The sequence below is a fragment of the Diabrotica undecimpunctata genome, chromosome 7, assembly GCF_040954645.1.
Source record: "Diabrotica undecimpunctata isolate CICGRU chromosome 7, icDiaUnde3, whole genome shotgun sequence".
Lineage (NCBI taxonomy): Eukaryota > Metazoa > Arthropoda > Insecta > Coleoptera > Chrysomelidae > Diabrotica > Diabrotica undecimpunctata.
Genome location: NC_092809.1, coordinates 10,219,698 through 10,243,923, shown reverse-complemented (window position 1 = coordinate 10,243,923; position 24,226 = coordinate 10,219,698). Strand labels below are relative to the sequence as shown.

General features: G+C 32.4%; 1 protein-coding gene across 1 annotated transcript in view; it reads left to right on the top strand.

Annotated features, from left to right (window-relative positions):
• LOC140444962 (uncharacterized) overlaps positions 1-24,226 on the top strand; it is an 84,083-nt gene that overhangs the window by 33,697 nt on the left and 26,160 nt on the right. The window contains exon 3 of the mRNA XM_072536693.1: positions 21,654-21,798. Within this exon, the coding sequence (XP_072392794.1) occupies positions 21,654-21,798 (145 nt within the window). The remainder of the gene's footprint in view (positions 1-21,653; positions 21,799-24,226) is intronic.

Genomic DNA, 24,226 nt, shown 5'->3' with positions numbered 1-24,226 from the left:
ATTTGTTTATGGCCTTCGTTTAAAAGTAGAATAAACTTTGATCTATAACTATATAAACGATTAAAATATTAAGTCCGAATTAAAATTTTGTCAAGGTGGATAGTTCAAATTTATTTCTAATTACAGATTAAATTTTAGTTGTATTTGCAAAGTGTATAATATTTTTTGCTTATGTCTAACGGAATAGCATCTACAGCAAATATAACTCTCTTAAATGATTTTTCTTTATTTAAATTAACTACAGTCGAAAGTAAAATCACTTGATATACAAATTTGAATATGCTAATATAACATTCTCATGAGATTAATTGGCGAAACCTACGACTAGGTGCAATATCATCTATATCCATGTCTAAGTCTCACGTTACATCATCAAATGAACTTAATAAATTATAATATTTAGAGCAGCTGTTAATTTCATCAATTGCCGAAGTGAATGCCAAATAAACTGTCTCGTAAATAATTAAGTGTTCGAAATAGTAGCACATCAAAAATTAGGTATCAGGTATGAATCATATCAATGCAAACGTGTGCAGAGGCGTAGGTAATTGTGAAAAAAAAATTTATTGTTAAAAAATCGAGTTAAAAACTTTTAAAACAGGACAGTCATTTTTTGTTAATAATGTGGTTTAAAAATTGATAAAAAACTGGTTAAGAAGATCTGTTAAATACAGAACAAGAAGGGAAACTGGGAGTTAATGGGAATTGGCAAGAATATGGAGGGGGGACGTGCGAGAAACCAACTCTGAATAAATATAAAGAAATAAAAAGAGACCTAAAGAATAAAATAAAAAAAAGACAGAAAAAAGTAGTATCCCAGCTGAGATTTTTAATGAAGGTGGCATAAGAATAAAATAAAGAATATTTAGCTTGACAAAAGTAAATTGACCAAACATTGGAGAAAATCGACAAATAGGTCTGCAAAAACTGTATAGGTATAACACTATTAGAAGTATTATAAAATACTGACAAAAATTACTAGAAAAAGTTATCATGGAGGCTGTTAAAATGAATTCAAAATAATAGCTACGAATAAAACTTAGAATTAAATTGTTATCTATCGAGTGGCCGTACTTAACATCCCGACTAGGTTCAGGTCTATTGAAAAAAAATCTTACATATCGGAAAGATATTTCAGCCTGCCAAGAAGGTGTATATTCTGACCTAAGGAAAATTAAATTAGGAGTACCTCAAGGTCCAATATTTTACTTATATACACAAGCTAACAGGAAACGGAAATATCCATAAACTAGTGCCCACATCTGGACCATAAGATGATGATGTATAAAGTTAAATGAAAGTAAATCTGTCCATGGCAACTTTCCTAATAAAAATCCAAAACGTTCACAAAAGTATAAAAAACGTTTAGATTCTTGTACTCATAGTCGCGACATTAACATCTAATCCAGGTTGTACTGGGGACAAACAGCAAAAATCAAAGTTGATAATGAGTTAACCGAAGAAATTGAGATTCGTCGAGGTGTGCGTCAGGGTTGTGTGCTTTCTCCACTATTATTCAATATATATAGCGAAACAATATGTCAGGAAGCGCTCCTAGAGCAAAACATTGGTATGAACATTAACGGAGAGTTAATTAACAATATACGATACGCTGATGACACGCTAATAGTAACAGATAACCTAGCAAATTTACAGTTTTTGATGGAAAACATAAACACCCATACCAAAAAATATGGTCTAAAACTGAACATCAAAAAGGCTAAATTCATGATTGTAACAAAGAAGCTATACACCAATGTGAATTTAACCATAAATAATCAGCCAGTTGAAAGAGTTACGTCCTACAAATATTTAGGGGTTTGCTTCACTGATACTAATGACCAGACAAGAGAAATCAAGAGGCGAATAGAGATAGCGAGACAATCGTTTGTCAAAATGAAAAAGTTCCTATGCAGCCGGGACATAAATATAAACTTAAGAACGAGAATGTTAAGGAGCTATGTTTTCTCCGTTCTGCTGTACGGCATGGAAGCCTGGACACTGAAAAAGATAAACATCAAAAACATTAAGGCATTCGAGATGTGGTGTTACAGGAGAATGTGGAAAATACCATGGACAGAAAGAGTAACAAATCAAGATGTTCTGCTGAAGATGGGGAAGGAATGCAAAGTCATAAAAACCATACAAACGAAAAAACTGGAATATCTGGGCCACATAATGAGAGGAGAAAAGTACTCTCTACTTGGACTCATAATCCAAGGAAAAATCTCGGGAAAGAGAAATGTGGGACGTAGGAGAATTTCCTGGTTGCGAAATTTAAGGGAGTGGTATGGGAGCAGTTCAATACAGTTGTTCAGAGCTGCAGCCAACAAAGTGAAGATTGCTGTGATGGTAGCCAACCTCCGATAGGAGACGGTACTGCAAAAAGAAGAAGACTCATATGGCCAAAGTATTTGAAAATGACTATTGAGACTAGATTTTTCTAAAAAGTTCTCTTTCTTTATTCAGTACCCTGTGTGATTGTCGACGTTGGCGATCATATTGGTAATAATATCTTTGTTTACGGGAACTCAAAACAGATTAGCGGATGTCTTTTGGAAAATTCACATGTAAAGTTCACATAAAAGAAACTTGTAGAAGCAGATATTGAAATCCATTTACATGCATGGTAGTCAGCTTTAGGGCTGTACCAATAAAAGTAACATTCAAGTTATTCAACGATTCCAAAACAGCGTATTATGGAACATAATTACCTTGGTATTGTCGCAATATAGAGATCTAGGTGTAGTAACTATTGACCAGATCATATTAAAATTTGCCAGTAGTAATGAAGAGCGACAAGGATTATCCAGCTCCTTGATAATAACCATACGGTAAGAAGACTAAGGAGGACCAAGTCTTATGGATTAGATCAGTGACTATGAAGGTTAAAAGCAGAGTAAATTAGACTGTATGGTACATCAGTGGGCAGGACTTTAGTCTTTAAGAATTGTATATAAGTTAGATTAGAATAAAATTACTTATTGCTCAGATTTTAATTATAGTAAAACCAGTGGAGTATTTTCATCATTGATGTAGAAATACAAGAACCGTCAAACGGCACTGAGGTCTCAATCTGTCTACTTCTCAGTGCCGAGTGATGACCGGTCTTACTTTGTATCGCTCCTTGTATACTCTTAATTTGCGCGGGAACGGTATGCGCTGACGTGGTCTGATCGGTATGGGTTAGGGCGGGGGGTCGCTGAAGTAGCGGTGGCCATGTTGCCGGCAGTATTTTATCGTCATCGCGCGTGTTTGAGCTATTAGGCCGTTTTTAGGAATAATTGACTGATATAGAATGTTCATAAATATGGTTATGGATTCGTTGGTTTGTCTGTCCTGTGTATGTATGTAGGCAACTGGAACAAGGTATCTCGTAGACACAATGGTCTTCATTGGGGATTTGGTATTTTACGGATCTGACGAGATTGGACAACTTGGAGTGAGTAGTGAAGATGATTTTGATAATTAGAGGAATAAGAGTTCTACTGATCTAGTCAGTGACACCTTTAATAAAGGGTAGAAAGATTTTGGGTTGATCCGGCGGCAAGGTTTCTTTTTTGGATGGAATGGGGTTTAGATGTTTTTAAATATTCCTATTGATTTGGGTTTTGTGGTAGCCATTTTGTAATAATGTTTGCCTTATTGAATTGATTTCGGATGACCTGTGATTGTTGTCGCTAAGACTTATGGAATAGGAAATAAGAGTGAATTGAGTTGGGCGGGGCGATGATGTGACTGGGCATTAAGATAACGGTTTGTATGTGTGAGTTTCCGGTACACGGAGTAGGAAAAACTGTGAGGTGGATTTTTTCTGAATAAGAACATCAAAGAATGGCAAAGAAGCTTCAGACTCAACTTTCATCGTGAATCAAATACTGGGATGTATTGTATTCAGGTGGGAGAGGAAGAGATCTAATGTGTCTTTACCATGAGGCCAAATGACAAAGATGTCATCAACATACTGTAAGCAGGTGCGTTTAAGATTTAATGAGGACATGGCTGCTGTTTTAAAATGTTTCGTGTAGATATCAGTTATTACGGCAGAGAGGGGAGATCCTATCGGGGCACCTTTGATTTGACGATAGAAATGATTTTGGAATGAAAAGTATGTATTAAACATGCAGTTTTTTTTGGGGATAATTTTATTGTCTTGGGGGATTTGATGTTTAGAGTGCAAGATGGAAGTGGTTTCATCGATGGGAATGTTGACGAATAAAGAAACAATTTCATCTGAAGGTGAAATATAAATGTTTTTCAGAAGATCAATGAAATGAAAAGAGTTTTTGACAAAGGACGAGGCGTTTTCGGCTACTGGTTGTAAGGATAAAGCAAGATGTTTTGCCAATTTCTGAGTGAAGCAGTTTAATGCACTGACGATGGTTCTTAGGGGAACATTGGACTTATGGATTTTTGGAAGGCCGTATATCTTTGGTATAGGACAAACAAGATACGTTGTTGGGTCTGATGCGATTTTTTTTATGCGCTATCGTTTAGAATATTCTTCATTTTTGTGTTGTAGTTTTCAATATTCATTATTTCCGAGCGATTCCCTTGTTGGCCAGTGCGATAGTACGACGATTTCTTTGTTTTTTTTTGTAAATTTTTTAAGGCTTTGTTTTCTTTGTATAAATAAATTTAGAGCTCCTTTTTTTAGTTGTAAGAACTACGTAGTGAGGTAGTTATATTTTTGGTATATGATTACAATATTTGAAAACCTGTTATTATTAGTAAGGGATTGCTTTATACAGTTAGGGTTACACCAATCGAATTTCCCAGAATTTACTAATCAAGTTTATCACAAATATGCACAAAAGTGGTGATATTTCATACATTATTTTACTTTAACACAAACACAAAAATTTCTCCAATGGACAAAATTCTTCTAATGAAAATATTTACAAATTAAAATGGGAAAATCGCAGTGTTTTGCTGTATACCATAGTTGAAAAAAACCTACATAGAAGTAGGAACTTCTTATATAATGGTAGAGTTTTTATTAAAACAATAATTAGAAATTTACTCAAAAAGATTACAAACCTTTAAAACATTTTCGGCCAAGTTGGAACATCAGTGAAAAACCTGAAAGTGTATTTCCACTTTAAAATGACACAAAAATAGGTAAAATTTTGACTGTTGAATTACAAAAGATGTGGGAAATACTTAATTAAAAGCAGTTGAAACTAGATAAACAGATGTAGAAACCCTTATCTTACATGAAAATCATATCTTACATGATTTTTGAAATCATTTTAAAATCAAATTTATTGTGATTTGTTTTACATCATTAATGTATATCATACATCAATTCTTTTTCATTACAAAATGATTCAGTATTTTTAATTTAATAGTTTCTCCGATAGAGCGGATGTAATTTAAAATTTAAATAATAGGCTCCAGTTTCGTGATGTTATATTTTAAACTAGAAGATTTAGCTTTGTTACGGTTTTAAATTAGCTGGTAGATATTTTGGTCTATATTACTTAAGATGATTATTAATTAAGTCTCGTATAGACAGCACACAATTCACCTTCGATATGCTGACATTGTAAATGAGAAATATAATTAAAAAAAAAGTGAAAATCTCAAACATAATTTATCAAAAATTAAATTATGGGATTAAGTGAATTATACTACAAGCAATGCTACTGCAAGCTTTGTAGCCGGCTAATACAGTAAAATTTCTAAAGATTTGTGAGGTTGAGGTTAAAAGGCCTAGCGATTAAAACACTAAAATATGCAGACTCTTTTATTGAATGTCGAGCTTTCGAAACTGTTGAGTTTATTTTTCAAGACAACTAAATTAGTTCTATGACATTCTATTCGTAAAAAGTACTTACCAATATTGAGCTTGTAATAGTTACAATTCATTTTAAATTTCATTTTTTATTACAAATTTTGTTAAATAAAAAGTTTTACAACTCACGCTTAGTGAAATTATCATTTGTAGTGATATATATATATATATATATATATATATATATATATATATATATATATATATATATATATATATATATATATATATATATATATATATATATATATATTATGATTGTTTATTTTGACTTTAATCTTATTTTGTTGAGCCAATAAAAAAATATAACTTATTTGTTATCAAAAGTAAAATAAACTCCTTATATTACCTGTGTTCGATGGATTCAAAGATTTTCTAGTTGTCTTTTATCGGGATAGAGAAGAAGAATTACAAAAATTTACGTTTCTTTATTTTATATGAACGAATAAAACAATTATCAATTTCTGTCGTTATCTTATCAATCAGCATACAAGAAAATAAATCAAATTTTTATAATAATAAGATTTTAAATCTACATACGTTTATATTAAGTGAAAACCAATGTTACTTAAATTTTTCTTTACTTGAAACAAGAAACAAGAAACAACTTAAACTTTTGATTAGCCTAACAAAACCTCAGTTCTTTAATTTTAATGCTAATGACCATGATGTCAAAACGATCCTTCACAGATATAAAATTCAATTGTACAAAACACTTACAGCTTATTTCCTTATTGAATTGTATGTTGGAACATACCCAGAAAAGTCCAGTCTCCTCAACGATGTGATCTCTCCTCTTTGGCACCTCGACTCCTTCCTAACGTCTCTGCAAACCTCCTGCAGACTGCACAAAAACACCTGATTCACTTCTCCAAACTCAGCTACTTATTTATGATACAAGGACCTCTTTTAATCTACTTGTTATCTCCTTCTGCAAAACTATTCACTTCTTTTCACAATGCCGGTATCCAAACTCACGAACCACACTCTATCTTGAGACAAACGACTGTTTCTTTCGATGACCAAATTATAACTAACTTCTCCGGTCTCATGATCGGCTCACAAATTCCCATTTAAAAACGACCGTCCAATCAATAGCTCAAATTGTGTTTACCATGAGTTTGGAAAAGCCTAATTTCGGTTTCAGAGAAAAACTAAATAGCTTACTTTAAAATTGGTTTTGTCAATACACAATTTATACATATTTCAAAAGATTAGAATATGGTCATTTAATACTCGATTATACAAACAATGAAAAGATTAACTTACAGGTAAAATGTCTTCTAATTCTAAACAAAGGTTTATTGATAATTTTGTTTGAAACGGAAAAACAAATTTCTATTCTTATCTACACTAAATCTTATCTTAAAATACTATATACAATTTGTTTATATTGATATCTTCAAATTTTATTTCGATGGATTTTTTTATTATATATATATATATATATATATATATATATATATATATATATATATATATATATATATATATATATATATATATATATATAGCGATTTATGCAAACAACAGTACGAATGAGCTCTGTTACAAATAGGAAATAAATAGTTTTTTTTGTCTTTCCACGCAAGTATACAAAAATACTAAAAACATTGCAATGTAATGATTTTAAGAGTATTGGATCTCCAGATAATCCAGTCTACCATAACGTTCATAACAATCATTTCAGGCACTACTTCTTATCTCAGCCTCAATGGAGTCCGCCTTTCTATGAAAGAATTAACCGATTACTTCATAAATATAACATAATAACGTAAAAATAAATAAAATAAGGCTTACTCACAATCAATTTAATTTTACTACCAAAACGACCGGTTTCGCTTACTACACTTTGCAAAGCATCTTCAGGTCAAACGGTACAAACTATATTTTGGTATATAGTTTTGGTAGTAAAATTAAATTGATTGTAAGTCTTATTTTATTTCTTTTTACCTATTTGAAATGGACACATAGGTAGCACATTCATGATTTTATAACATAATATTTCCGACAACATACCACCCTTTCGATAGCCCTCCTCCTCCATGGACTGTAAATAAACCACCAGTGATCACTGATCTATCAAAATTTAATAAACATGAATCCCCACCAGCCATAGTATTAAACCACAAAGATATTATGGATAGATTTAGCGACTACCGATACATCTACACAGATGCATCAAAAACAACGGACGGTGTGGGTGCAGCTATTTTTTCTAATACTCGTAATGCTAAATTTAAGTTGCATAACAACAAGAATATCTCCAATGCAGAACTATACGCAATACTTGAAGCTCTAAAATTCATTAACAAAACGGACCAGAGAAATTACACAATCATAACTGACTCAATGAATGCCCTTTTTGAGATCCAGAACATATACTCCAGCAACCCTATTCATAAAGACATTTACAAAGAACTTCAAAATGCTGCAAAGGAAAGCAAACACGTGGTATTAATCTGGGTTCCATCTCATATTGGAGTACACAGTAACGAGGTTGTAGACCGTCTGCTCACGAAGCAGCGACAAGTGATTTTCAACTTCAACCAAATAAAATAGTGCCAAGTGATCTTAAATTGTGCTTAAAAAACATAGTTAGTTGTGCGTGAAAAAAACAAATGGTCGCAGTGTTCCGAAAAACTAAGTCAAATTAAAGACAATGCTTTACAAGAACAAGCCTTTTTGTTTCCTAGAAAAAAGTCATCTTTACTCGACTCAGACTTGGTCACACTCGCCATAAAAACATATTTTAACCAAATGTCAAATTTTCCAGGAAACAAGAGGTAAACTCATCCTTCCCAGCGACATAGGCGAGCTTCTTAGAGACAATAATTATCTAAACAACATTATAAAGTTCCTTCTCCTCAATCTTTTCTCCTTCGTAAGGATGTAGTGGCGTCATGTAATTTGTTTGACTATTTCTGTCCAATTATCTCTCTCCTGTGCGTGTTGTTTTGTTTCGGAGAATGAGTAACCAGTCATGTCCTTTATTTGGTCCGACCATCGTACTGGAGATCTTCTTCTGGATCTTTTACCCGCTACGTTACCTTCTATCTAGCGCTCTATCTATAACTTATGAGTGAACCATCATTCGCTCCGTGCCTTCTCTTCTTCTAGTTATATGTCCAAAATATCTCAGTATATTTTGGTTGATAGTTGTGATGAGTCTAGTTTTTATGTTAAGTTCTGATACAATTGAGTTATTTGTGCGATGGGTCCATAGTATGCGCAACATTCGACGGTATATCCACATTTCAAATCCCATTATACGCTTTGAATCGGCTTTTTTTATTGTCCAAGTTTCTGAAGCATAGGTGGCGATAGGAAATATCGATTCTTGAACAAGGCGTAATTTTGTGTTTTTTTGTGATGTCAGTGTTCTTGAAAATGTTTGTGAGTTTGGCTGTTGCCGATCTGGCCATTTTGATGCGTCGACGGATCTCGTCTTTGCATCCTCCCTCCTCCTCTATCCTTTATCCGTCGCAAGGATGTGGTGACGTTATAGTATTTGACGAATGGTTGCTATCCATTCTTCTCTTTCCTGGGCGCGGTGTGCTGCCTCTGACAGAGAGTAACCGGTAGCGCACTTTATTTGGTCTGACCATCGGAGTGGCGATCTTCCTCGGGTTCTTTTACCATCTACCTTGCCTTCAACCATCAACCTCTCCATGCCTTCCATTCGTCTGGTAATGTCATCCTCCACTGTTAGTAATAACGGAGCCTAAGTAATTAAATTTCCTGACCACTTCGTAACCTGCCATGATTCTTATTTCTGCCTGGTAGTTTCTGACTCTATCGATGGTCATCACTTTGGTTTTCTGCATATTTATTTTCAAACTATAGTCCGTACTCACCGTGCCTAGCCTATTCATTATTTTTTCTAGTTCTTCTGGTGATGACGTCAATATAACAGTATCATTAGCATAACGTAGGTTTTTGATGTTTCTTTCTCCTATCGTTGCTCCAGCTTCTTCTTCTTCTTAGAGTGCCGTCTTCCTACGGAGGTTGGCAATCATAATGGCTATTTTTATTTTTGAACTTGCTGCTCTAAACAAATTAATCGATCTGCATTGATACCAATCACGTAGATTCTTCAACCATGAGTTCTGCCTTCGGCCAACAGATCTTCTTCCTTGAATCTTTCCCTGTATTATGAGTCTGAAAATTTCATTTTTTGCTCCCCTCATCGCGTGGCCTAGGTATTCCAGTTTTCTGGTTTGTATGGTGGTGATTAGTTCTGTTTCTTTACCAACAATCTCCAGTACTTCATTAGTTGTAATTCTATCAGTCCATGATATTTCTCCACCTTGTCAGTCCTTAAAAACTTGACGCATAATATGTTCACTATATATTTATTGAAGTCTTACATTAGCAGTATTATTTACATATAGTTTTTGTAATAAATAGATTAGATGTTCTGGTTCCAGTTATCTAAGTATATGCTACTTTTACGACATCGAATGCCTTGGAATAGTCAATCAAGCATAAATATGTTTCTATGTTAAACTCTCGAGATTTTTCAATAATTTGACGAATATTAAGAATATGTTCTCTTGTTCCTCTACCTAGGACGAATCCGCATTGTTCTTGGGGAACAATGCGTGGTAAGAGAATTGTTTTTGGTCATTCATTGATGATGGTTAGAAGTACTTTGCTCGCGTGTGATATCAATGCTACTGTACGGTAATTACTGCAATCTGTCGGTGAACCTTTTTTATATATGGGAATAAACGTGAGTTTACCTCAGTCATTTGGCCACTTTCCGGTATTCTAGATGTCATTGAAAATTCTAAGCATTACTTCCGTCCCTAATTCTCCCATTTCTTTGAGTGTTTCAGCTATTATTCCATCTTCTCCTTCTGCTTTTCTGAATTTTAGCTTTTTAATTGCCACCTCAATTTTTGATTTCAATATTTGAGGTTCTTTTCTATAACTTCTTTTCTCTGTATTATTGTCTGGGTCATTGTTAGAGAAGAGTATTTCGCAATGTTGTTTTCACACCTCTGCGATACAGTCTGGGTTTGTTATGGTATTTCCACTATTATCTTTGATGATCTGTGTCTTCGGCTTTAATTCTCTCGCTAGATACTTGACTTTTGAGAAAAGTTCTCTAGATTCTTGGCGATCAGCATGTTCCTCTAGTTGTACACATATGTTTTTAATATAATTATTTTTGTCCCTTTTGCACAAGTGCTTTTTAGTTGTATTTATGGTGCATATCTCTATTTCTTTTTGTTTTAAATTTGATGTAAGTTTTCGTCTTTCTTCTATAAGATTTAGAGTCTTTTCAGTCATCCAATGTTTTTTCCTTGCTGTTTTGTCTTTGGCATTAGTATTGTTGATGACTTCAGTGATCCATTTCTTTGTGTATTCCCACGTTTTTTCAGGGTCTGCGGTAGTCACTGGTAGGTCAGCTTCTGCTAATGCTTCTCTAAACTTTTCCGGGTATTTTGGAATCAATTTTTGTCTTTTATTTGTGATTGTTTTACTGTGTAATTTATTGCGAAATTCTGTTTGTAAAATTTTGTGGTCGGAACCACAATCTGCAGCTGGTTTTGTCTTCACTTTAATTATTGAGCTCCTCCATCGTTTAGTGACAAGAATATAATCTATTTGATTGTTGTATCGTTCTCCAGGTGAAGCCCATGTTCATAATCTCCGCGGATAATGTTTAAACATTGTGTTTACTATACTAAGATCCATATCGATTATGGCATAAAAGATATTTAAATTCAAAAATCTAGTTTGTATTTGTTTTCTGGTTTATGATATTTATTTATTATTGCTTTTTGATAGCGTTATTTGCTTTTTGGTTTATGATGTATTTTCCATTGTTGTCGTCACGACACTAAATAAATAAATAAAAAAAAAACGATTATTGGAACTCGAAACACTTGTGTAACTTTTATTCATACCATAGCTATTTTGTTGGGCAATTTCAACTACCTCTCAAGGCATCTTACCATTTAACACCGATTTAATGCAAAGATGCGTGTTTTAATAAATAAATTATGAAGCAAACACTCACTAAACGCTTTACGGTTTTTCTATTTATGTATAATTGCAAATAATATCAATAGTTGCATTATTCATTTAGTGTAGCAACCTTCAACCTTGCTGTTTATAATGTTTATTATTACATGATCTATCCTTTTAAAGAAGTGCAACTTAAATAAACGAGAATTTAGTTTTTATTATTAATAGGTAAAGTGTTGTTGACGATGAGTAAATTGTTTACCTTAAGAAATGGGTTAATATTGTCACGCAAGAGAGGATTATCTGTAAAATTGTTCTGCACATAATCATGATGAAATATTGTTGGAAGTGCTCGTGTATTTGAATATTTGTTGAAATGCTGAATTAATGTAGTTATATCACGAATACAAAGTACAAAATTTTTGATTTTATGCAACATGCATTAATAGTATATAATTTAACGAGGATATAATAGTAATTATATGTAAATAGAATATTTACATATAATTTTTAGATAATAGATACTTTAATATTTTTAATATTAATAAAAAAGCGAGGTCAGAACTCGAACCTTGTTTTCAAAGAAGAATATGTTGATCGTATTGAATAATATTTACAAAAAAATGCGTTATAAAGGACAAGTAACGTCATGTTGAAAAAAAAAAACGCATTTTTAAAAATATAACTAAAAAACCAGGTACTTATAAAGAATGAACTGCATCATCAAAGATGCCATCATCATCAATGTTGTTCACGATTATTCTACTTGTATAATGTATCTGACTCTGGTACTTTCCTTTGGTCTTCCTTCTATTGGTACCTCCGTTTAATTAGATTTTTTGGGTATTTTGTTTTTCTGTCTTAATTTCAATTCCAGCATCCAGCACAATCGCCCGGTTTTTATAAATGTAGTGGTTTGGTTTCTTATAAGCTATGTTCCGTTCAAAATTATATCACTGCACCACCCTCTTTTGCTTAACGTCTCACGTTGTTTCTTATCGTATCTTAAAAGATTTTTCCGTCGACCGTCCATTTATGATCAATTTTAACACCCTCAAAATCATTGATTAATGACAACTATTAATGAATGATTTTCTATTAATGAATGATTTTCTATTAATGAACGATTTTATTATAGGCAACACAACATACATTGCTTGCATAAATTAATTAAACGCTCTGTGATTCGCAGTGACCTGTGGTGTAGGCAACCAAACATTGGTTATATTCCCACTAAAAAATTAATTTAAAATGAAGTAGCCGCTGTTAGTACTATCTGTCATTGTATGTCATTATTTACTTTATTGTTTAAAATTCTGTGTATTTGAAAAATCAAAGGATGGATATTGACGAAGAGTTTAGTTTCCAATTTCCAAACTCCACCAGAATTTAACTTCTTTTATCACAGAATTTACAGAGGTCCAAGAAGACTTAAATATAAATTTGTCAAAATGCTATATACCAAATAATCATTTATCAATATCTTCCTTTAATTTCAGTAATTGCACCATTTCGAATATTAATGTTTACTATAATAAAACAACCACTACGAAAACTTTGAATAAAGTCAATGAAAGCTGAAAAAATTGTTGTTTATCGTTAAGTAAATAAATATTTAAACTATCTTTATTTCTGAAAAGTACGGTCGATGGAAAAGTTTTATAACGAACTCGTGAATTAAAATGGCGATTAACAATCTCGAACATTAACGCGCTCGCTTTGCTCACGCGTTAAAATATCTCAATTGTTAATCGCCCTTATTAATACACTTGTTGGTTAGATAACTATTATTTTATTAGAGAAAAATAAATAAAATAATTTTTCTACTGTGCTTGTGTCTGATAAGTGTGATTAAGACTCACCTTATACAGTTTTATACATTTGATATTTTTTTCTTTGTATGTCACTAGTTCTCAGTTGTTTAAGTATATGTTCTACTTTTGATTTACAGGGTGAGTATTTAATGCGAAATCGGTCGATAATTTAATTACGGTATAGATTATCCAGATTTAAAAAAAAATGTAGGCCATTATATTCTCCATACTTGGAAACTATGTGGAATTCTACATAGTGATAATAACTAGGTGTTATAGCAAATATACAATTTTTTAAATGGGAGACCATTTTTATTTCGAAATACTTATGAAATCAACACCTTGTATATAAAGAAGTTATGCATCAACCATTATTTATTTAATATAATAAAGTTAACCACATATTGTAGTTTTTAAATTAAGTTTAATTAAAATCGTTGACAAAAATTTGTATACAGGGTGAACTAAAAAACAAAATTACGATTTTTTCCATTTTTTTAATGGATCACCCTATATTTTATTATTTAGAAATATAGTATTTATGATAATCTTTTATTTTTATATAGCATTCCGTATACCTAAACTCATTACTTTCCGAGATATTTTTAGTTTTCTTCATATTTCGGAAATACATTCAATTTTTGTAAATAGAAATAAGTATTGAGTAATGATATAACAAAATTATTTAATAATTAACTAACAAAAAAGATAAACCATAACAATATGCAATAAATGTATCAATATATATGATATTTTAGAAATATTCAATAAATAACTCACACAAAACAGTAAGCAAAACAACGTAAAATTGATGTAATAATTTTTAGATTGTTATATTAACAGTATTCTAAGCCAGGAATTTTTAATAAAACATTTCTAACTGCCGATTGTGAGGCGCAGTTATTAATAAGGTAAAATAGTAGGCTTTGAAAAAATGACAGTTTTCATATTATTAATCCGTAAACGATGGGCTTTGAAAATGACAGTTTTTATATTATTACCTTTTTAATCGGTCTGTGTGGCTTGTCTTTATTGTTAAAAATCAATTTTTCTGTAGAAGAGTCAACAGATATCAGATTCAGTCAACTGAACGGAGGAAGCCAAACGCAAGAGCTTTTGAAAAAATAATAGATCGTTTTGTTCGCTCTGGGTTAGATTTGTATGAAAAAAATTAGAGAACCAAAACTGTTCTAAGGAATTTGAACATTTATGTATTGAATGTTTGAACCGATAAGCAAGACGCGGTTTAAAAAAAAAAGAAATGTTCTTAAATACGAATGGAAATTGTTACAAATCAAAAATATTTCAATATACACCTCTATTTAAATGCAAATACTAAATATCTTTACTACCACGCTACCACGTTATAATTTACAACAAATATTGGCTGCTCTCACCACCATAAAGTCAATATTGGTTTATCCTCCTCTCCACCTACTCAGATATTCTTTTGCGTGCCATGATAAGTAACTGATACTTAAGTAAGTACAGCTGACATAACCATAGTAATGTAAATGGTGTAATGTTTTATTGCTATTTGCAATACATAAATCAATATATTATGTACGAGGAGGATTATACAACCATATTAATGGTGTGGTTAACTGTAGCGGTTAACGAAAGAACCGCATCCTGAATATACCTTTGCCGTAGTTGGTCATAAACTAAATTAAAATGCAAGAAAAGCCATAACGATTTAATAGTTATTTTAATTTTTTTGTTTATTCAAACGAGAATCTATATATATATATATATATATATATATATATATATATATATATATATATATATATATATATATATATATTCTTCTTCTTAAGGTGCCATGCATTTCTGCGTAGGCGTCCACCGTACATCGTCTTGTCAGGTGAGATGTTAAATATTCTGGATTAAATAATTCTGTTTTTAGCAGCATTGCGAAGCATTTCATAGCTGTGGATTCCTGTCCATTGTCGAATATTGCGCAGCCATGACATTTTTTTACGTCCGAGACCTCTCCTACCCTCTATTTTCCCTTCGAGTATCAGTTGCTGAAAAGTGTATCGTTCTCCTCGCATAATGTGCCCCAAGTATGCAGTCTTCTTACTTTTTACATAATTAAAAAGTTCCGTATCCTGTAAGCCCGCTCTTCTGAGTACTTCCTCATTTCTGACCCTGTCCGTCCATGATATTCTGAGCATACGACGCAGGCACCACATTTCGAACACTTCAAGTTTGTTAATGGAACTGGCCTTTAACGTCCATGCTTCCATTCCGTACAGGAGAACAGGCCACACGTAACACTTAAGCATCTTGTATCGGAGGTTGAAGTCCAATTTGCGATCAGTCAGAAACTTACGAAGCCTCAAAAAAGCATTTCTGGCTTGTTCAACTCTGCTCTTTATTTCATTCTCGGGGTCCCAACCCTCATTCAGCAAACATCCCAAGTATTTGAATTGCCTGACTTGTTCGATTTCTTCTCCAGAGACATATATCTTTGCGTTGGGGTAATCATTTCTACTTATAATCATTGATTTTGTCTTCTTGATATTTATTTTCAAACCCCGTGCTTCACTTGCAAGAGTTAGATCATTCAAAAGGCATTGAAGATCTTCGATGTTATCTGCCACTATGGCTGTATCATCGGCATACCTGATGTTATTAATAAATATGCCGTTAACTTTAATACCCTTATTAGAGTCTTCCACTGCTTCTGCGAAGGCTTTTTCTACGTATAAATTGAACAGCATTGGAGACAGTATACAACCTTGCCTTACTCCTTTTTTAATGGAGAAATCTTCTGTTTCGTTGGAATTTTGAAGACGTACTGTTGCTGTCTGATTCCAATACAGATTGGCAATGATTCTTATATCCTTTGCATCCAATCCCAACTCTTGTAGGTATTTTATCATCAATTCATGTTTTACATTATCGAATGCTTTCTCGTAATCGATGAAACAGATAAAAACATCCTTTCTTTGATCTAAACAATTCTGTATCAATGTTTGCATACTAAAGATCGCTTCTCTCGTGACAAGTCCATTTTTGAAACCAAACTGACTCCATCCACTGACCTCTTCACATTTCTTAAACAATCTAGTGTGAAATATTCTCAGGAAAAGTTTCAAAAAGTGACTCATTAGGCTTATTAGTCGGTGGTCCTTGCAGAAGTTCGCACGTGGTGTTTTTGGTAGGGCGATAAATGTAGATCGAAGCCAATCTTACTTAAAAAACTTGCATGTTTTATCTAGATCCTGTCCGTGTCTTCGTGAATATTACAAGTTAGAAAAAAAGAAACACCAGAAACTTTTATGTTTGACAAAGAAAAATTATTACCAGAATATTATTTCATCATCAGATAATCCAACAAAAAGTGCCTGGAGACTTGTTGCCGACGTGACTAATAATGTTGACAATAATAGAAGGAAAAATATATGTCTAAAATCAGATGAAAATTGTGTAATAGAGGAATGCCCTATTGTTGCTAACATGTTCAATGTTTTCTTTAAGAATGCTCCAATTGAGGTACGTTCTAAAATTCCCAGTCATCAAAATAGTACTTTAAGGAAACCGCCTTATAATGAAAATGACAGTTTTTTACAATTATGTCCTTACACTCCAAATGAGCTGAGTGAATTATTGATAGGAAAATTGAAATCTTCAAAATCGTGTGGATTTGATGAAATACCTCAATTTTTATTAAAAAAAGTAATTCCATTCATATTATCACCTTTAACATTTCTAATAAACTTGTCTTTTTGCAATGGTATTTTCCCGGATTATCTAAAGGTGGGAAAAGTCGTTCCTGTACATAAGAAAGGTGATCCAAAGAATATTAGTAATTATCGCCCAATAACTGTCCCTTCAGTGTTTTCAAAAATATTCGAATACTGTTATCTTAACAGATTAAACTCTTATTTATTGGAGAAAGGTATTGTTAGTAAATATCAGCATGGCTTTCAGGCAGGTAAGTCTACAAATACAGCAGTTCATTCATTTTATGAGACTTTAACTAACTATATTGATGCGGATGAATGCCCTGTCGGGATTTTTTGTGATCTCAGTAGGGCATTTGACTGTGTCGATCATACGTTACTCATTAATAAGTTAGAAAATATTGGAATAAAAGATCTCTCTCTAAAATGGATAGAATCCTACCTATCAGAACGTCGTCAGTATGTCTCCTTAACAGATGTATCCCAACAATCAGTAAATATTTGCAAATCAGATTACATTTACATTCATATGGGTGTTCCACAAGGTTCTGTAATTGGCCCAATATTATTTCTTTTTTACTTAAATGATATTGTCTCAATAAATTCTGCTGTACAGTTTACACTTTATGCAGATGATACTTCAATACTTATATCAGATAAATCACATATATCTCTTGAAAATAAATGTAACGAACTTTTGTGTGATCTTAGTAATTGGTTTTCCTCGAATTACTTACATCTTAATGCGGATAAAACACATGCTATTCATTTCCACAATAGACAGAAACATCTGTTAGATATCGAACTATCAATATATTCTAAACAAATTGAAAAAGTTCATTGCCTAAAGTTTTTGGGTTTGTATGTTGATGAATGTCTCAATTGGAAAAGGCAATGTGATGATATTATTTCCAAAATGAACTCATCATGCTACCTACTTCGAAACCTCAAAGATATACTAAGTGAAAAACAGCTAATTATGCTGTATTATGCTTAGGTGGAGTCTCGTTTGCGGTATGGCATAGTATTTTGGGGTAGGTCTTGTAAATTCAGTGAAGTCTTTCTGTCTCAAAAGAGAATAGTCCGTTGTATTGCTGGTATTTCTCGAATCACTAGCTGTAAGAGTTACTTTACTAGATATAAACTTTTAACTGTGCCGTGTTTATATATTTTTGAAGTTTGTGTTTTTATTCATTCAAATCTTGAGAAATTTAAAACTAATAGTCAAATTCACAATATAAATACAAGGCAGAATCAAAAATTACATGTGCCTTTTTCTAAAGGAAATATGCATTTTTACTCACCTGCAATAATAGGTCAAAGAATATATAATAAGTTACCCGAGCCAATAAAAAAATGTAAGAATATGAAAATATTTAAATTAACTTTAAAAGATTTTTTATTGCAGAATACGTTTTATTCTGTTGATGAATATTTTAGTAGTTGACATTATTTTAAGTATACACTAGTAATTTTACATTTTCTATTTGTGTTTGTCTTGTAATGTTAGGTTTAGCGTAATTTTAGATTTACATTTATATTTACTTATTTTGTTTACTAAACTGTGACTGATCCTATACAAATTGTATTTGTCAAAAAGGAAATAAAGTATTATTATTATTATTATTATTATTATTATCTTTTGAAATCTGGCCTGTATCGTAGATGTCGTTAAAGAGCTTGACAATAATGTCTAGGTTTTCTTCATTAAGTAACTTGATTGTTTCTGCGTACATATCATCTGGTCCTGGGGTTTTGTTACTTTTTAATAGTTTGATAGCGTGTACAATTTCAGCTTTCAAAATACTTGGGCCATACAAATGGTCTCCCAGTTGTGGTGGTTTTTGTGTTCTGTCATCATTGAACAAATTGGCTGTGTACATTTTCCAAGTATTAAGTATATCGCTAGGGTCCGTTATTAATTCATTTTGGTCCTTATGTATACCAGTGACTTGTTTTTTCTTGAAGACACCAGCAATTTCCTTAATTTTCTTGTGAAGATTGAAGCTGTCGCCGAGTTTATATAGGCTTTCAGCCTCGGCGCAAAGTGTAGTCATCCAGATCTCCTTCGCCGCTATAATTTCTTTACGAATTTGACTGTGTATATTTCGGTACCCTACTTCGTCCTGCCTGATCTTACACTGCCTGCGTTGTTCCATCATCTCTAATATTTCTTCTGTCATCCACTCATATATATATATATATATATATATATATATATATATATATATATATATATATATATATATATATATATGTATATATAGTAATGCCCTGAATTTACGTGATAGGTGGGACCGAGCGATAATCGCGTAAGTTGAATTCGCGAAAAATAGCAATTAACACAAAATTTTTTTATTAAAATCTTATGATATACAAATATAAAATTGGCAATTTAATTTATTTTTATGTAAAAGTCTTCATAAAATCTTACAAAGTAGTTTAACGACCCAAAGATTTTTTTTCTCCCGCAAAATTTCTTCATAGCAGGCTAATAATTTTTTTTATCCTTGTTTGGTAGAAGAAATGAGCTTTTCATTATGGTCTATATTTTCTTAAATTTTTAATCCCTCTTCAGTTAAACTGAGGCCTTCAGTCAAGTTTCCAATCGTCATTTGATTCTCAGATTGAACTGGATCTAAACACTCAAGCTCCTTAATATCTTGTTCTTCATCGTGCATTTCTATAAGGTCATCTATTGTCAGCTCCTGTTTGTGGGAATTTAACAGTTCTTCAACGTCATCACTATCAACTTTAAATTTATTTGCTGGGCGATGTCAACAACTTCTTTAATAATATTACTTACTTCATCATGCTCTGTCATCAATTCCATTTCAGTGTCAGTGATGAAAAAAAAAAGATGAACCCACTTTTTTTCCATACGCTATGCAACGTTTTTTCTGAAACTTCATTCCAAGATTGTCCAATGATTGTCACTGCATCTAACACGTTGAATTGTTTCCAAAAGTCTTTAACAGAGATCTTGTCGTTTTTTCTTATAACTTCATGGAGATGTGCAAATGATCGTCTGATGTAATAAGCCTTGAATATTTTAATGACTCCCTGATCCATCGGCTGAAGTAAACTGGTTGTATTAGGTGGCAAAAATTTAACTTTCGCAGGTGATTCAAAACTAGTTAAAGTTGCAGGAGGATGACCTGAAGCGTTGTCGATAATTAGCATCACTTTAAATATAATAATAAGGAATTTGTTTAGATTGACAATAACGTTTGACTTCAGGTATGAACTGATGACCAAACCAATCCTCAAAAAAGGAAGCTGTCATCCAAGCTTTACGATTAGACGTCCAAATTACAGGCAGGCCAGATTTATATTTATTTTTTAGTGCTCTTGGATTTTCTGAGCGATAAATTATTACCAGCTGCATTTGACCCCACCATCACTGTACGTGCGCTCAAAGTTCTCTCAGGCATCTTTTTGCAAAACAGGCCAGTCTCATCTACATTGAATATGGTTTGTTTGGTGTAGCCACATTCATCTATTATGGCTTTTAATTTCTGTGGATAACAAGACGCAGCCTTTTTATCAGCACCTGCCGCTTCTCCGCTTTCTGCAATGCTATGCCAATTACAGGGACTTTTTTGAATCGGCTGAACCAACTGGCTTTAAACTGTTCATCCTTAGCGATTTTTCCAGCATCCTCTTTCAATCTCTCAAAAATTAGCTTAGCTTGGGAGCATACTGTATTCTGATAAATAGGACAATTTTTCACATTTACCTCATTTTTCCACCATAATTTTACCATCGTCTTCATTTCGGCGATAATACCATGAAGTTTATGTACGATGGTGGAATTTAAAGGTTGTGCACTTTTAAAAACGTTGATAATTTTTTCCTTGCCTTTTATAATCTATCTAGAGTTATTAGTACAAAAGATACCATAAAATGCCACTTCGCTCTCCTGATCTCGCACCTTTGGACTTTTTCGTATGGGGTATTGTAAACCAGAAATTTACTGACATGAGCATGAACCTGCCGAAAATTTAGACGAACCCTTTTAATTAAAAATAAGGTTTTATTTGGTATTTTCCAAATAATATCTTTGAAACCATATTTTTGTTTAGACTATTTAAAAGTAGTAGGTGTGAAAATAAAATTAGATATATAAAAATAAAATAAAATAGAACATAATTCCAATACTAGTGCTTAAATTAAAAATAATTCCAAACAATTAGAAACTATAAACCAAATAAAATTCTTAGGGAATTAAATATTCAAACAGACTACCATCTTCTGTTAAATAGAAACCAAATTTATAATACAACGCCTTTCTCATAGCGTTAAGTTAATTTATAAAGATGATTCTAAGATTTTAAGATTTTATTTTTATAATTTTGCTTGTTTTAGATCCAGGACTTCAGATTCTTGTGTCCCAATGGCACTGCATTTGATCAAGATCATCAGATATGTGCAGAATGGGAAGACATTGACTGTGATGCCACTACTTTATACTATTCCAGCGATAACTTTGACCTCTACCGTCTTGGATCAGGTAAGAATATTATCGAAGGCAACCTTAATCAGGGTTTCCACACTTTTATTTTTGCCAGTCATGTTAAGAATGAAATGTATATTACAAGTGATAGAATGTCAGCGAATGACATTCTGTATTTGCAAGTCAGAATAGCACTTTGCAATATTATAGAAGATAAAACATTTTAAATTATCAAAGTTTACTTTTTCTGAGTCCGACCACCTCACTTCATTAACACAAAGCATATTTATACGTAATAGTCTCAATTCTATGATTATGTTATGTCTTTTTTTTGGAGAAAAATCAATTTCCGGCATCTCAAGTAAAGATTATAAGAAGGAAATTACTACGATTTTCTTCTTTTTTGACTTTCAAGCGAGTCCTGTCATTTCTCGCAGGAAAATTTTTACAGAGATTTGTATACCTTAAGGATTATCTAATTTATTTATTTTTTTTTTTGAACATCCCATTTATTTACAATCTGTAATAAGGATTACAATAAGTAAATTGTTTAATTAGATTACAACAGACTTGCAGGAGACTGTCCAATGACAATAACCTATTAAATCATAATTTTAGGAACAAAATTATTTGTGACCCTAATATAATGTTTATAATAAATAAAAAAGAAAATTAAATTTAAAAGTTTAAATCTTGTTGGTAAATCGCTTGGAGTAAGACGCTTTAGTCTTCTGTTTGCCTGGGGCCTCATAAGGTTCCTTCCTAGCCGGTGGGGGTGGTTTTGCAGTCGTCTGTCATATTTTTGGGAGTAACTGGCAATTTCTTCTTTGACAGTTTTCATCTGAAGATCGCGATTGATGAATTCATTGGGCATGTACCACGGTGCATTTGTGATAATGCGGAAGGTCTTCGATTGGAATCTCTTCAGTATGTCGATGTTGGATCTTGATGCAGATCCCCGCAGTTGGATCCCATAGTTCCATATTGGCTTTATCACTGACTTGTTTACTAAGATTTTATTGTACAAATTCAGTTGTGATCTTTTTCCTATTAGTCAGTAAATTTTACTGAGTTTCAGACCCAACTGTTTTCTTTTCGTGAATATGTGTTTCTTCCACGTTAATCTGCGTCCAGGTGCATACCTAAGTATTTTACATCATCCTTTTGTTGTAGTATTTGGTTATTTAATGAGACGGTTGGGCATGTACCTTTTCGATTAGTGAACGTTATATATACTGACTTGCTTTGTTTATAACCAAATCTTTATTTTGTTGAGATTGGTCTGCAGCAGTTGTGAGGCAATATACAGAATTGAGTGATTTGAGTCGCAAGGATTGCTGTGTAGTCTGCGTATGTGAATGTGACGAGGTTTTGACTTGTAGGAAGATCTGCTGTGTAAAGTAGGTAGAGAACAGGTCCAAGGACACTACTCTGGGTTACTGCAGCTTTAATTATATATAAGTTAGTGCATTGATCCTTTAGTTTTACAAGGAAATGCCGGTCGGAAAGATCAAGAAAATCAAATTTATGTTATTAAACTTTGTCAGGAAAATAATAATAATAATATATTATTATAATATACATATTAAAACAACTACTTTTGTTTAAAATATTTTCAAGGCAGAATGAACAGAATTAAGTGTTTACTTATCAAATTACATATGTTGTGTTTGTAAGAAACACCATTATATCCATGTCATTATGAAACGCCTATAACGACGTGTTTTTTGTACACTATATGTTCTGAAATATATAACAACATAATGAGATGTAGTTTGGAATTAGGCGATTATATCGTTGAAAATAATAGTGAGAATAATTTTTTGTGTCACTTTTTCTTGAAATAATCAAATTGTTGAATAATATTTTTGCAATTGTCGTTTTAGATCGCGTGTTAAAAAACGGTAAAGTGAGTTTAAACCAAACAAGTAATATTTAAAACATTTTTAATTCAATTGATTCCATCATTATTTTATATTACTTTACATAGTTTCTGTATTTTCAAAAAACTTGATTAATTTTTTTATTGTATATGAAATAATACTACATCAAGAGTATTCACACAAAATTTAAAGTAAATTTGAGTAATACTACCGAAGTTATAGACATTTAAATACCGCGAGGTCGGTACGTGCGCTCTCAGCTTAAAAACTTTGTGCCCGCTTTTCTCGAAACATTGTTTTCCCGTGCGGTAGATACGGTTTCTCAAAAATAGATCACCTAATCTTGCTGAATCTTGTCACAGTTTTTCTTTATAGTGTTGTTTCGTAATTGAATTAGAGAATTGAAAAAAAATGAAGTTTGAATGAATTCCGATTCTTATTGTTTTTGAGCACTAGTTCGCGCTCTTTACCCATTCTAAGTAGTACTTCTTCGTTGGTAACTCTGTCTATCCAGGAAATCCTCAACACGCGTCTATAGCACGATATCTCAAATGCTTCGAGTCTCTTCAGTGATGCTTCAGTTAAGGTCCATGACTCCACGC